Here is a 16,752-nt window from a genome sequence, read left to right as displayed (position 1 = left end):
CCTATAGGCTACATTGTATGTCTGTTTGAAGCAGAAACGGGATAACAATATCCTGGTCCAGCTAGGCATCATGTTGATATCTTGTCATGATAAATACATTATAACTAATCGTAATATACAAACCAGAACATATAATAATCATTATACTAAACTGGGACGTTTAGTGTGAATTTTTGTACTGTGGCTTTAAGAATTTATCCTCCCCTCCTTCCTAGTCCGTCATAATTTCTCTGTCCTAGGTGCTAAACTGAAGCGACGCTCATCCCGTTGCAGTATCAGCAGCCATGGCCGAAATAAAGACGGGGATTTTCGCCAAAAACGTCCAGAAACGGCTAAGTAGGGCGCAGGAAAAGGTAAAGCGTTTAACACATTTCAAATCGACATCCTGTGTATCAAGTTGTTTTTGCTTTGTGCTAAACCGCTTTTGTGCCCAGAGGAGCTATCCAAGGATTGTTCTAGGGTAGCTGGGAGGAGCAGGTGAATGGATGTGTGTAGAAATTGCAGTCGGTGTAGGCTATTCGTGCACGGATAAGTGAATATGTATCATGATTAAATACCTTCCATGATATATTTTGCTTGACTATAACAGCATTTATGTTCTAGCCTCTGCATTTAGCCTAGATGCATGGCGACAATTGTAATGTCGCGAATGCAATATTATCCCCTACTGCCATTTCACAGCGAGGCTTGGAAGGCTCCATTACAGTATCCACTTTAATATACGAACTAAATGAACGGAAGGCCCTTAGAACGGAGGTTGGGCCTTTTTTTGAAGATAGAGGCCAACGGACTGCTTTTATGAAGCCTGTCAAATGAGAATGAGCCCACATCAATCTTATAACGAATATCACGTCAACCAAATGTCATAGCGACGTGCGAAACATTTCAGTCGATGTTAAAGATCAGCCTACTCCATTTCGAGGCATGACTGTGTTGTTTCATTTACATTTCGCTCATAGCCCAATTAAATGCATAACCTTAATTCAAGTTTTGTGTCAAACCCGTGTTTTTCTGCAAGGTCAGGGGAAGGGGAGATGGTGAGATGGGGAATGCCCTGCTCACTGCAGCACTAACGATATAGCGGTGGTTCTCTTCCCTACTCGTGCTCAACGATGCGTTTTTAGGCTGTGGCGTAGCCTATATGCCTGCGTTTACAGTAGTAGAGATAATACTCAGCCAATCCTTTCTATTTAAGAACGGGTATTTTTAGGGCCTTGCTTGTATTTACAGACTCCAGGCAGACAAATAATGGAATTTTGGCCGAAAGCTTGAAAAAGGGAAACTGCCTAGGTTAGGGGGCGGCCTAGCAGTTAGAGAGGCGAGCTAACAACTGGGTTGCCAGTCTGAATCCCGGGTCCGATGCGAAAAATCTATCAGAAAGTGAGGCAGCCGGGGGGGGGGGGGGGGGGGTTGCTGTTATCAAATCCTAGATGCCATTGCCTGCCGTTGTGCCCTTGAGCAATGCACTTACCAAAACAACAGCTCCCTGGGGGCACACTGTGAGTACTGCTCCAAAAACACGTCTATATGTGTCTTTCAGAGGGATTGGGTTAAAAGCGGAAGTCAGATTTTGGTTGGACCTTGTGTGCAATTGACCAATAAAGTCATCTTAATCTATTGTTTTACAGGCTATGTCTTACCGAAAATGGGATCTATGTTTATTATGGCTTTTATCTTTAGGCGAGCTAGTCATTTTTACAGGACAATATTGAATGGTTTTAGCCAGTTGTTTTTACAACCTGTTTTGGCCTGCCTCGTTTAAATTACACATGCAGAGCGAGAATTGGTTTGATATGAAATGGGACGTTGACATGAAAGCAGATGCAATTACAGACAGTCTATTAGACATAATACAATTGTATCTACAACCATGATAAAAGACTGCACACCGATCACCCATTACCCTTCTTTCATCTAGCTGATGGTCAGGTCGAAATAAAAATCACCGGCCTGTGAAGCTGGTAAAGAGAGTATTCCCTGGTTCTAGCTCAGACACACGCACACACTGACACAAACCGCAGTAAGAGGATTGTCATTCTTTTAATATCCCCTCGTGCTACTGTTCTCCTAATGGCAGACTCGAGGTGAAGAACGTGCGGAACGGTCTTAGTTAATATATACATGACAGCCAAAATGGCTTTTTAATTACACCTATTGCTTGGCCCAAGTGTATGCGGTAGCCTAGTTATTAAACCCACGGTATTCCCAAACAAATGTTCTCTGAACTCGAGCACAGGTGGAAACATTAGTTTAATACCTCTCCTCTAAATTCAATAGCGTTGACAGACGCACAATGGGACTTTTGCCGGGGAAATTCACGATGACACGCGGTCAACATTTTTATTGAACATACATTTGTTTCCTGGAGGCGCGTCGGCCTTATGACAAAGCTGCATCAACATGTCTAAAATCTGTGGGGTGGCAGGCAAGATGTGTAGACCGTCTACCTCTGGGTGTGCTGTCCATGGTGCTGAAACCACCACTGTTCTGGTGTTACATTTTTTTTGTCTAAGTGAGGGACGTGTACATTTATGAAAGGTTTTGGCTTGCAGTATACTACACTTACACTGAGTGCTTTTTCATTTGGTATTCAACATGCTATTCTTATTCTATTCTAAGACAAACCTTCAATTTGAAGGCATATTGAAGTTCATCATAAGTGTTCAATAAAACTTTATTGAATGAATGCACCTTTTTGTCAACATCAGGTCTGCTCATATTCTATAATCAGCTTTACCCTAGATGTTACCACCACAATCCAATATTACTTTATAATGGATTATACCAGCACATGTTTTACACCCACTTTTTGCCATATCTTCAATCTAAGTGTAACGGTTGTTGGAAGGAGAGGACCAAGGTGCAGCGTGGTACGTGGTCCATATTTATTAAATGAACACTGAAATAACAAAAATAACAAAGATAACGACCGAAACAGTTCTGGCTGGTGCAGACACACAACAGAAAACAACTACCCACAAACACAGGTGGGAAAAGGCTACCTAAGTATGGTTCTCAATCAGAGACAACGATAGACAGCTGCCTCTGATTGAGAACCACACCCGGCACAACACATAGAACTAGACAACATAGAACACAACATAGAATGCCCACCCCAACTCACGCCCTGACCAACCAAAATAGAGACATAAAAAGGATCTCTAAGGTCAGGGCGTGACACTAAGCCTACTAGAAAGTGGGTGCCATCAGACCTAGAGGGAAGCAAAAGTAATTCCGTTACCCAAGAATGGTAAAGCCCCCTTTACTGGCTCTCCACGCGGAACGAGGAAGAGCTCGGTTTTGTTTCTTTGGAAAGTTTGTTGTTTAAAATATATTGTAAAGTTCTTGGTAGCTACCTAGCTTCTTATGTTGGATCCCGCGATGCAGTTAGCATCAGTTGCTGGGACTGCTTGTATCTTTCCAGTGATCCTGCTGACCAAGGACGGGTCTGAGAAGCTATTTGGCATCGCAGCTAGCCTAGCTGCTAATTTAATGCATATCCTAGCTTCTGGGCCTGAGTAACAGGCAGTTTACTTTGGGCACGCTTTTCCTCCGGATGTCAAAATACTGCCCCCTAGTCCAAAGAGGTGATTAATGAGGAGTATCCAGACGCTGCACTTGATGCATTTATGAAATTGCTTCTTCCAATTATTGATAAACATGCACCTGAGAAGAAACTGACTGTTAGAACTGTTCAGGCTCCATGGATTGATGAGGAATTGAAAAACTGTATGATTGAAAGAGATGGGGCAAAAGGAGTGGCTAATAAGTCTGGCTGTACATCTGACTGGCTTACTTACTGCAAGTTGAGAAATTATGTGACTAAACTCAACAAAAAGAAGAAGAAACTTTAATATGAAGCAAAGATCAATGATATAAAGAATGATGGAAAAAATACTTTGGAGTACTTTAAATGAAATTATGGTCAGAAAGAGAAATTCAACTCCATCTTTCATCGAATCAGATGGCTTATTCATCACAAAACAATTTGATGTTGCCAATTATTTTTAGGATTATTTCATTGGCGAAGTGGGAAAATTTAGGCAGGGAATGCCCACGACAAACTATGAGCAATTATATTCATGCATAAAAAAAACGAATAATGAAAGAAAAGCAGTGCAAGTTAGAATTTTGTAAAGTTAGTGTGGGAGAGGTGGGAAATGATTGTAAACGATCAATAATGACAAAACTCCTGACATTGACAACTTAGATGGAACCCCAGTGAGAATGGTGGCTGACGTTATAGCCACTTATCTGGCATATTTTTAATCTGAGCCTAGAGGAAAGTCTTTGTCCTCCGGCCTGGAGGGAAGCCCGAAGTAATTCCACTACCCAAGAGTGGTAAAGAGGCCTTTACTGGTTCTAACAGAAGACCTATAAGCTTGCCAGCTCTTAGCTTACTGTTGGAAAATATGGTGTTTGACCAAATACAATGCTATTTCTCTGTAAACAAATTAACAACAGACTTTCAGCATGGTTATAGAGAAGGGCACTCAACATGTACTGCACTGACACAAATGACTGATGAGTGGCTGAAAGAAATTGACAATAAGAAGATTGTGGGAGCTGTACTGTTAGATTTCAGTGCAGCCTTTGAGCTTATTGACCATAACCTGTTGTTGAAAAAACTTAAGTGCTATGGCTTTTCAACCTCTGCCATATCGTGCATTCAGATCTATCTATCTAATAGAACTCAGGGTTTTCTTTAATGGAAGCGTCTCTAATGTCAAACATGTAAAGTGTGGTGTACCGCAGGGCAGCTCTCTAGGCCCTCTACTCTTTTTTTATTTTTACCAATGACCTGCCACTGGCATTAAACAAAGCATGTGTGTCCATGTATGCTGATGATTCAACCATATACGCATCAGCAACCACAGCTGATGAAGTCAGTGAAACCCTTAACAAAGAGTTGCAGCCTGTTTTGGAATGGGTAGACAGTAATAAACTGGTCCTGAACATCTCTAAAACTAAGAGCATTGTATTTGGTACAAATCATTACTTAAGTGCTAGACCTCAGCTGATTCTGGAAATGAATGGTGTGGCGGTTGAACAAGTGTAGGAGACTATATTACTTGGCGTTACCTTAGATTGTAAACGGTCATGGTGAAAACATATATATTCAATGGTTGCAAAGATGGGGAGAAGTCTAGCTGTAATAGATGCTCTGCCTTTTTGACACCCTACTCCAAAAAGCAAGTTCTGCAGGCTCTAGTTTTGTCTAATCTTGATTATTGTTCAGTCATGTGGTCCAGTGCTACAAGAAAATACCTAGTTAAGCTGCAGCTGGCCCAGAACAGAGCGGCACATTTTGCTCTTAATTGTAATCAGAGGGCTAATATTAATACTGTGCATGCCAGTCTCTCTTGGCTAAGAGTTGAGAGACTGATTGCATCACTTCTTCTTTTTATAAGAAACATTAATGTGTTAAAAATCCCAAATTGTTTGCATAGTCAATTTACACACAGCTCTGACACACACACTTATCCCACCAGACATGCCACCAGGGGTCTTTTCATAGTACCCAAATCCAGAACAAATTCAAGAAAACGTACAGTATTATATAGAGCCCTTATTGCATGGAACTTCCTTCCATCTCATATTGCTCAAATTAACAGCAACCCTGGTTTCAAAAAATAGATATAGCAACACCTCGTGGCACAACGCCTCTCCCCTATTTGACCTAGATAGTTTGTGTGTATGCATTGATATGTATGTAGTTCTGTCCTTGAGCTGTTCTTGTCTAATGATGTTCTGTATTATGTAATTCTGTAATATGGTTCATGTTTTGTGTGGACCCCAGGAAGAGTAGCTGCTGCTTTTGCAACAGCTGATGGGGATCCTAATAAAATACCACATTTGATCTGTTATTTACAACAGTGTTTGCCCTTAAAAGTGAATGCACTGGTTATTTTTTGTGTGCAATTTTGGCATAGTCATGAAACCATAAACTCTAACTGTGCCTTAGCTGCAATGGTCAGGCGAAGACAGAGGGGTTTGAAGAACACACACACACACACACACAGACACGTATCAATGGAACCATGAATCAGAGCTAAATTTACTCTGAAATGGACCAATTATAGTGCTAATTTTAGCCGCCATCCAAATGGAGTATACTCAGGTCTTGTTTATACTGACATCCTAGGCTTTGTCCCAAATGGCACCCTATTCCCTATAGAGTGCACTACCTTTGTAGTGCAGGGCCCAAAGTGCACTATTTTTTATAAGAGCCCTATGTAGGAAATAGGGTGCAATTTGAGACACAGCCCTAGACTTTCAACACATTTCCAATACACTGCCTTCCTTACTGGAAAGGCTTCTGTGGATGACAGCGATTTATTTTAATCCTGAAGGATGATGGCTATGTTTTCTCTTTGGGTAAATGTTCCCCATTTTCATTTATACTTTTAATCTTCTGTATATTCAACCCTTAAGTTGGACAAAATACATTTTAGTGGATTTTCAATTAATAAGTATGAGTACATGTACACGATCCAGGGTATTCATCGTCCCTCAGCCATTTTGATTTTAACACTCAATTTAATAAGATGGCGGTATGTCAATAGGTGTTGGCCCACTTAGATGAGCGTATTTATTTATTTCTTTACCGCCATTTCGAATTAGTGGGTGGAGCGTTAGTTAAACACAACAGTGTGCCTCAGTGATCAGTAGGTCTGGCTACCTTCAAGATGGATATTAGAAATTGGTTTAAAAATAATGCATCATCTGCTGCAACAAGTGGCGCTGAAACTCCACTCGTTGAAATCACTGCTACACTTGATGGCAATCATGGTAATGTGGCCAGCCCACAGAGTTCGGCTAGCCTAGTCTCTGTCAATGGTGAAGCTAGCGGAGCCCACCTCCCAGTCCTGCCACCTGCCTCCTTGCCACCACCCAGCTCAGCAGCAGCTGCTAGCCATGCTAAATCACACAGGCCAGAGCCACCAAACATCCAGAGAAGCATCCCCAAATGACCTTGGGGTTGAGAAGCCCAATCAGGTGATATTAGATGTGTTTCCAGTAAGTTGTATTCAGGGAAGAAGCAGTCTTTTGCTAATACGTGGTACCGTAATCGAGATTGGCTAGAGTATTCAGTACAAGCTGACCTAGTCTTTTGTTTCCACTGCCGCAAAGGTTGTGTCATCAGACTCAACCTTTACCATTAAAGGGTTCTGTGGTTGGAAGCATGCATTAGAGACAGAAAAACAAACCTGCCACCTCGAAGGAACACTTAACATGTAAGGGCTATATAGAGGGAGAGAGAAATGCACCAAGAGACAACCAGTGTGGATATTTCCTGCGCTAGCATGGATCAGCTTGCTCTTCATAGATATTACCTAGGCTCTATTGTTGACATTATTGCATTTTTAGCCGTTAATAAACTCCCTCTAAGAAGAGATCATGACGCATGACAGAGAAAGGCAGTGGGGTGTTGTCATTGTTTGAGTATACCCTCCAAAATGACCCAGAATTGGCTGGAGGTGGCTCCTCTCCCTGTTCGGGCGGTGCTCGGCGGTCGTCGTCGCCGACCTACTAGCTGCCACCGATCCATTTTTCCTTTTCGTTTGTGTCTGTCTGTTTTGTTTACACCTGTGTCCTATTAGTTAATTTCGGTGGGTTTATTAACCTCCCGCTGCCTGCTAGTCTTTGTGCGGGATTATTGGCTATTGTTACTTTGTTAGGGGTGCGTGTTTGCACCACAGGGTTTTCTTTCTCACGGTAGCTGTACCGTTTTGGAATGTGTTTAGGAGCAGAGGTTTCTCCCCTGTGTGTTGCGTTTATTTCCCTGTGTGTGGCGACTTCGTTTGAGTGTGTTCCCCTGTTGTTGTTGAGTTGGGACTTCTAATTAAACGATTGTGCCACTGGGACTTCCTTGCTCTCCTGCTCCTGATTCCTGCACCTCCCTCCTCTAAGGAGGCACGTAACAACCAACCATTCGCCACAACGCAACCTACACGAGCCACGACGTCCAGAACGACTTAATAAAACCAATGAGCAACTTAGTGACAGAGCATATTGTCGGGGAAGGAATAGGGGACTCGTTTTCTTCTATTAAAGTGGACAGAACAAGAGACTCCACGGCTGCGGAAACATTTCAATCGTACTTCGGTTTGTTGATGGAAACTATGAAATGAACGAGCTCATTCTGACCATAGCCACTGCAGATGCAGGTGATGCCAACACTCTCACAGAAACTGTTATCACAGAACAGACCAAGGCTGGACTGAGAACTGACAAAATCCTGAGTAAAGTCTACGACGGAGCCTCTGTGATGTCGGGGAAGCATGGGTGAGTGCAGAAACTTCTACCACCAGCTTCATCTGGTGGTGGTCCATGCCATTTCCTCTGAGGATGCCATCTGATTTTCTTTTTCAACATTTGTAATCTTCTTTACAAATCCGTAAGAAAGCCCACCGTTACAGTTCATTACAAGGGGGAGACACTGAAACGCCTACTGGACCGGTCACCTGGCCGCTGTACAAGTCATCCTCAAGACCTCCAAGGATATATTCCAGTTGCTGGCACAAATTGAAAACACACAAGCTTTTCCCGCAGATGTGAAAGTCGAGGCAGTGGGGTTGCTGCGCTCCATATCAAAGCCCAGCTTCAGGTTGATCGCCCTCATGGTAAACAAGATCCTGTTACTTTTTGACCCACCAAACAATGTGCTCCAGTCACATCAGTGTGTTAATGGTCTCCAAGTGTTTGGAGCTATGGAGTCAGTGCGTTGATGCAACAGGCCAAGGGCCAAACAAGAGGAGACACACAACCAACAAAAATGTGGTTGAAGAACCAACGGGAGCGGGACACAAGCATGATGAAGAGTAGACGAGCAACGGAGTGCCGGAGATGCACTACGTGGAGAGATGAACGGGCGCTTTGGGAAGGTGCAACAGCATACTCATGGAATTGCTGTCTTCACTGGATCCAGCAGGGCACATGTTTCTGGATACAGCCAATAGATGCCGAGTATGCTGTGGCCCAACAGTTCCTCCACACACAAGTGAATGGGTCCACGCCTGCAGAGGATTGGAAATGGACACAAAACTCTTCTGACCACCTTCCACAAGACCATGGAGTCATTTCTAAGTGTCATGGTAGCGATGAAGTCTGCTTTAACGTTTGGAACCTCCACTGCCAGGTGTGAGAACTCTTTTTCTACATTGAAAAATGTTTTCGGTGATCCCCGAAGGAGCATGCTTCACCCTCGCAAAGCCCACCGTATACAACTTTCCTTCGAGAATGACCTCACAAGGAAATGCAGGAATGAGTGGAAGGAATATGTGCTGAGGAGATTCCATTCCGCAGAGAAATGCCATCTCCAGCTTTACTAGACCCAACAAGGAGAGGCAGAGAGAGTGAGTAGATTGTTTTGATGTCTTTCTTGTCTGCAATGTGCAGAGTGGTGCTGTCCATGGTGCTGTTTAAGGTTAGCTTGTTATTTGCACTGAGTGGTGCTGTCCATGGTGCTGTTTAAGGTTAGCTTGTTATTTGCACTGAGTGGTGCTGTCCATGGTGCTGTTTAAGGTTAGCTTGTTATTTGCACTGAGTGGTGCTATGCTGTTTAAGGTTAGCTTGTTATTTGCACGCTGTGGTGCTTTTGTGACTCTGTTTTGGCTATAGGCATAGGTAGGCCTAAAAATAATACTTTAATATTACTATTACTTTATTGTATAAGATTTGATTCAATGTTATGGCAAATTCTTTGTCCTCATTCAAGAGCTGTCGACTCCACTCAATAGTGCTGAGTCTCATTATTGGCTGTTGAGCGATCATGTTTATTATCATGGCAAAGACTACGTTTTTATTTAGTTGTTTCATATTTTTGTAAGGAAGGACAATAAAGAAGAGAGAGGGAGAAAACAAGGGTGCCGAGAGAGAGACTGGCTGCCAGAGAGAGAGACTGACTGACTTCTTCAACCGAACCCATCTCTACTGGTCCAGTCTGTGAGCTAACGCACAGGAGTGGACTGTTGTTTTTCTCCCTATTTATATTCACCGACAAAAGCTATTCATTAATTAGGACGAATTTCTAGTTTTGTATTTTTTACGATCAAAATGAAGAAACGTGGAATAAAGTGCTCGGATACTGACTGCTGACTGATTGGTAGAAGGACTAAAGGTTTGTTTCTCTCCACAACGCATTGTATAAAACCAAGTTGAATTTGCATGGAAGTAAAACTCTAGATTGAAGTGTTTAAATTGTAGTTTGTTTCAATGTTATCATTGTTGATGATGGTGAAAAAATGGAGGACAAGAACGAAAGGAAAACCTGATTCAAATGGGAGATGTTTTGTACCAAGATGTTTTTACCCTATATATCAACTATTTGATTATTGCCTGTACTGTGTTAAACAGTTAGCTGTAGTATTGCCTTCATTATAGTGGTAACGCAATAGGCTAGTACACTCTTATTTCTTTGTCTTTTATTTGTTGATTGTGTTGTGGTTTGAGATGGGGTTTCGATACAGGTCAGGAAAAAAACAGTTTTCATTTTTCTTATCCAGTTGTTCCTGTTGGATTCAGTATCAGTTAATTAAATCAGACTTTATTATCTAGGCTTACCATTTAACCCCCTAAGGTCGATGTCTAATGAATTAGCATAATACAAAAATCCCCTTAAAAATCGGTTAGAGATTTGTGTGTGTTCTTCTTCAAACCCCTCTGTCTTCGCCTGACCATTGCAGCCAATGCACAGTTAGAGTTTATGGTTTCATGACTATGCCAAATAGAGATGTGTTCATTGGATGCATCTCAATCCACCGCATCCACCCATGTCGCACATCCACATCTGTGGTGAAAGATGACAGAACTGTTTGTCAGACCACGAGACATCCCAAAAATCGGTCTTCTCACAAAATTGTCTGCCGCGTTCAAACGGTTTCATTTGCGTGGCGCAGCCATGTAGCCTTGGCTGCACAGACAAGTAACATAGTTAAACTCAAAATATGCAATTCAATTATTTTGAAAATGCATTTTATTAGTCTTATGTTTTTTAGGACCTGCCTAAACGAATGAATAATGGATTTCTTTGTGATGGTGTATATTCAATTGATTTATTCAAATAGACGCCCACCCACATCGCACGTTCCCACTCCTTGGAATTCTAATTCCAACCCCAGCCGTTGTAGAAGTTGTATTTTTACATCTCAATAAAGAAGGCTGTTGGGACCTCCTGTAAAGAAAAACAAGAACATTGAGACTTGTCCCGAAGCCACTCCTACATTGTCTTGGCTGTGTGCTTAGGGTCTTTGTCCTGTTGGAAAGTGAACCTTCGCCCCAGTCTGAGGTCCTGAGCGCTCTGGAGCAGATTTTCATCAAGGATCTCTCTGTACTTTGCTTCGTTAATCTTTCCCTCAATCCTGACTAATCTTCCAGTCCCTGCCTCTGAAAAACATCCTCACAGCATGATCCTGCCACCACCATGCTTCACCGTAGAGATTGTGCCAGGTTTTCTCCAGACGTGACACTTGGCATTCAGGCCAAAGATTTCAATCTTGGTTTCATCAGACCAGAGAATCTTGTTTCTCATGATCTGAGTCCTTTAGGTGCCTTTTGGCAAACTCCAAGCGGGCTGTCATGTGCCTTTTACTGTGCCTTTTACATCCTTCTGGCCACTCTACCATAAAGGCCTGATTAGTGGAGTGCTGCAGAGATGGTTGTCCTCCTGGAAGGTTCTCTTATCTCACAGAGGAACTCTGGAGCTCATTCAGAGTGACCATCGGGTTCTTGGTCACCTCCCTGACCAAGGCCCTTCTCCCCCGACTGCTCAGTTTGGCCGGGCAGCCAGCTCTAGGAAGAGACTTGGTGGTTCCAAACGTCTTCTATTTAAGAATGATGGAGGCCACAGTGTTCTTGTGGACCTTCAATTTTTTGGTACCCTTCCACAGACCTGTGCTTCGATACAATCCTGTCTCGGAACGCTACGGACAATTCCTTCAACCTCATGGCTTTGTTTTTGCTCTGACATGCACTGTCAACTGTGAGACCTTATAAAGACAGATGTGTGCCTTTACAAATCATGTCCAATCAATTGAATTTACCACAGGTGGACTCCAATCCAGGGATGATCAATTGAAACAGGATCCCCCTGAGCTCAATTTTGAGTCTCATAGCAAAGGTTCTGAATAGTTATGTAAATAAAGTATGTCTGTTTTTGTTATTTTTAATACATTTGCAAGAATTTCTAAAAACCTGTTTTTTCTTTGTCATTATGGGGTATTGTGTAGATTGCTGAGAAATGTTTTAATCCATTTTAGAATCAGGCTGTAACATAACACAATGTGGAAAAAGTCAAGGGGTCTGAATACTTTCCGAATGCACTGTACGGGTTGAAAATGGCAGATTTGGACACTGATAAGCGCTTAAATTGGAACGCAGTGGTTTTACAGTAACATGCTGTCAGAGCGAGGGTCTCTGCCAAACAGCTCTGTGTGGGTTTTGACTGACAGCCGCTCTGAATTTCAGCACCACGCAGCAAGATGTTACCCCCCATCACTCCGCTAATTGGGCAACTTTTGCGAATGTTTTGTTGTTTGAGTAAGGGAAAACGCTTTCAATGACGAGGACTCAATTATTTTGAAAGATGTTGAGGATTTTAATAAATGCCGCTTCGACGCCGTACAAGCAAGCCAAACAAAAAGACAAAAAAACAAAAACAAAAAGAGTCCAAATGTGCACTTCACGTTTCCATATCATAAAACTCATGTCATACACAGTGTCAATGTTTATGATCCCTTTGTTTGATGTACAGTTACAAGCTGACATGGTGTCCTACCCTTGGATGTCCTGAACAGAATGAGCCTGTTTGTTGAATTGTGAAGAGAATTTGCCACGGACCACGCATCTGAATGCACATCTGAATGCACATCTGAATGCATATCTGAATGCACTCATGACTCCATTCTATGCGCACCAAAATGAAGATCTGCTTCTCTGAATTGCCTTGTGAAAGCCTAACACTGTAAGATCGTATTTTTTTAAATTTAGCTAGTCACGTTGGCAATAGAACAATCTTTTCAATTATGCCCACCCGACCCAGATTCCGATTTTATTATGGACCGTTTTTGGATTGCGTGAATCACAACAGTAATTGTGTGAGGGCTTGGATGCAGGTCTTGTGTTCCAAACAAAACAACTACAAGTGTGCTTTTTCTAGTTCCGCAACGGCCCAGCTAGGACAGCTCAAAAAAGCACCTTAAAGTTCAAGACTCTTCTTTGAGTCATGAAAGTGAATTTAAATTATTTGGGAACTGCACACTTTGGAGAGGTGTATGGCCACTTGGAAACACCAGTTAGACCTCTCACTCAAACCCTTGTCAATTTTTGGTCTCATGCTGCACCTACCCCCAATTTTCCAAGAATAATCTTATCATGTTACTGAATGTATCCAGAGTATCTCCGATTTTATTATCAACAAATGCAGAGAAAAGTACAGTAAATGTAAAATGAACATAAAATCAACAGTGTTCATGTTTGGATTCAGTCTTGTGTCGGGTGTTGTGTCCTCACCTTTTAGTGTAATCATTTCCCCATAACTTCCAAACTGTTTCCTTTTAAATGCTACCTTGGTTATGCATTCCATATTTTTTCTGTAAGAAACATTTAAACTTTGCCCTATAGGTTAATTCCCACGAGTGTAAGGGGTTAATGTTAAGGTTAAGATTGTGTAGGAGAAGCTGATCCTAGATCTTCATCTAGGGGAAACTTCAACCTGGAGAAGGCCTGCAGGAATACGAGAGAGGACAATGAGTCATTTTGTTATCAGGGGGAAGGTATTGGATGTAGCCTGGCCCTGATATGAGATCCTAGGGCAGGATGGATCACATGATGAAGAGGTAGGGTAAAAGAAACAACCAATACCGATCCCAAGTGACAAGACACATCATGTCCCAATTATATACACCTATAATGGATTTTCATCTGCTACAAGGGTTTGTGAGACATTAAAACCTTGTCAAAAGCATGAATCTAAGTTTACAATATTAAAGTCTCTGCTTGGTTTCCAACCGGGCAATTTTTATATATTTTTTGGGGGACTCAGTGTATTCACTGTTCCTCTTGTTGACACAATCAATGTTGTTAATGTTGTGCTGGTCCTGTATTCAGTGTTTTTCTTTATTATCTCATCTTTATTGTGGAACAGTTGGTTTGGTCTGGTTTGATTGTGATTCATGTGTGAGTGGTAACAATATAACCTTGCAGGTAAAAATACACAACAGTAAGCATATATTGCCCCCTCATCTCCACCCACTTCGACAGTGATTTGCCGTGAAGACACAGAACCATTTTGGCAGTAGCTGACCTGTTAAGACCACTATGCTGATGAGGTGTACTTGTCGGAGTGTTGAAATCCTGCACTAGCGCTCCATCCATAATGTTTTAGCAAAGGGATATGCTCAGGTATCTTGGCTTAGAAACATACTCCACTTTTTGTCTCTTTCACAGTAATGTGGTATCCATTGTCAAAACTCTGGGTTCGCGCCCAGGTTCTGTCGCAGCCGGCCGCACCGGGAGGTCCGTGGGGCGACGCACAATTGGCCAAGCGTCGTCCGGGTTAGGGAGGGTTTGGCCGGTAGGGATATCCTTGTCTCATCGCGCACCAGCGAATCCTGTGGCGGGCCGGGCGCAGTGCGCGCTAACTAAGGTCACCAGGTGCACGGTGTTTCCTCCGACACATTGGTGCGGCTGGCTTCTGGGTTGGATGTGCGCTGTGTTAAGAAGCAGTGCGGCTTGGTTGGGTTGTGTTTCGGAGGACGCATGGCTTTCGACCTTCGTTTCTCCCGAGCCTGTACGGGAGTTGTAGCGATGAGACAAGATAGTAATTACTAACACAATTGGATACCACGAATTTGGGGAGAAAAAAGGGGGGGAAAAACTATTAGCTCAACTCAAAAGTTTAACATGTAAACTCAGCAAAAAAAGAAACGTCCTCTCACTGTCAACTGTGTTTATTTTCAGCAAATTTAACATTCTTTTAACATTTTAATTCTTTTAACATGTGTAAATATTTGTATGAACATCAACAACTGAACAAGTTCCACAGACATGTGACTAACGTCTCTGAACAAAGGGGGGGGGGGTCAAAAGTAACAGTCAGTATCTGGTGTGGCCACCAGCTGCATTAAGTGCTGCAGTGCATCTCCTCCTCATGGACTGCACCAGATTTGCCAGTTCTTGCTGTGAGATGTTACCCCACTCTTCCGCCAAGGCACCTGCAAGTTCCTGGACATTTCTTGGGGGAATGGCCCTAGGCCTCACCCTCCGATCCAACAGGTCCCAGACGTGCTCAATGGGATTGAGATCCGGGCTCTTCGCTGGCCATGGCAGAACACTGACATTCCTGTCTTGCAGGAAATCACGCACAGAACGAGCAGTATGGCTGGTGGCATTGTCATGCTGGAGGGTCATGTCAGGATGAACCTGCAGGAAGGGTACCACATGAGGAAGGAGGATGTCTTTCCTGTAACGCACAGCATTGAGATTGCCTGCAATGACAACAAGCTCAGTCCGATGATGCTGTGACTCACCGCCCCAGACCATGACGGACCCTCCACCTCCAAATCGATCCCGCTCCAGATTACAGACCTTGGTGTAACGCTCATTCCTTCGACAATAAACGCGAATCCGACCATCACCCCTGGTGAGACATAACCGCGACTCGTCAGTGAAGAGCACTTTTTGTCAGTCCTGTCTGGTCCAGCGACGGTGGGTTTGTGCCCATAGGCAACGTTGTTGCCGGTGATGTCTGGTGAGGACCGGCCTTACAACGGCCTACAAGCCCTCAGTCCAGCCTCTCTCAGCCTATTGTGGACAGTCTGAGCACTGACGGAGGGATTGTGCGTTCCTGGTGTAACTCAGGCAGTTGTTGTTGCCATCCTGTACCTGTCCTGCAGGTGTGATGTTCGGATGTACCGATACTGTACAGGTGTTGTTACACGTGGTCTGCCACTGTGAGGATGATCAGCTGTCCGCCCTGTCTCCCTGTAGCGCTGTCTTAGGTGTCTCACAATACGGACATTGCAATTTTTTGCCCTGGCCACATCTGCAGTCCTCATGCCTCCTTGCAGCATGCCTAAGGCACGTTCACGCAGATGAGCAGGGACCCTGGGCATCTTTCTTTTGGTGTTTTTCAGAGTCAGTAGAAAGGCCTCTTTAGTGTCCTAAGTTATCATAACTGTGACCTTAATTGCCTACCGTCTGTAAGCTGTCAGTGTCTTAACGCCGTTCCACATGTTCATTAGTTTTTTATGGTTTATTGAACAAGCATGGGAAACAGAGTTTAAACTCTTTACAATGAAGATCTGTGAAGTTATTTGGATTTTTACGAATTATCTTTGAAAGACAGGGTCCTGAAAAAGGGACGTTTCTTTTTTGTTTTGCTGAGTTTATGATATTATAGCTAGCAGAGCAGGTCGCTAATGGCTAGTGTGTGTTGAGGATAGCATTCCATTTAGCTAGCATTGCTGCGAATATCATTCTTGTAATGTCTGGCTTTTGGTGACTTTGCTGTGCTGTGAGACTGAAGTAGAGGCTTAGCCAAGAGGTTAATATTTGATAGGCTAGCTGTCTCTGCTGGATTGTGTTTCCCCTCTAGGTTTTGTGCCCAGGGTGTAAACAGAGCTCAGGGACTAATAAAGGTAGACCACATAGTAATGGGGTTTGAGTGCTTGGGTTGCCGACTGACACCTTAGCTGGATGAAATAGCCTGGGGTGTTAAAATAATCACCAGCCTCCGTTGGTCAATTGAAA

The 16,752-nt window shown here is 43.1% G+C and overlaps 1 protein-coding gene across 8 annotated transcripts in view; it reads left to right on the top strand.

The window, feature by feature from the left end:
• The first annotated feature begins 220 nt into the window (after positions 1-220).
• amph (amphiphysin) overlaps positions 221-16,752 on the top strand; it is a 127,748-nt gene continuing 111,216 nt past the window's right edge. For all 8 annotated transcript variants that reach the window (XM_071362611.1, XM_071362609.1, XM_071362608.1 and 5 more), the window contains exon 1: positions 221-353. In XM_071362611.1, coding sequence (XP_071218712.1) covers positions 285-353 — 69 coding nt within the window. In that variant the 5' untranslated portion in view covers positions 221-284. The remainder of the gene's footprint in view (positions 354-16,752) is intronic.

The sequence above is a fragment of the Salvelinus alpinus genome, chromosome 23 (genome assembly GCF_045679555.1).
Source record: "Salvelinus alpinus chromosome 23, SLU_Salpinus.1, whole genome shotgun sequence".
NCBI lineage: Eukaryota > Metazoa > Chordata > Actinopteri > Salmoniformes > Salmonidae > Salvelinus > Salvelinus alpinus.
The sequence above is the reverse complement of the archived record's forward strand: the minus strand, read 5'-3'. Positions and strand labels throughout refer to the sequence as shown.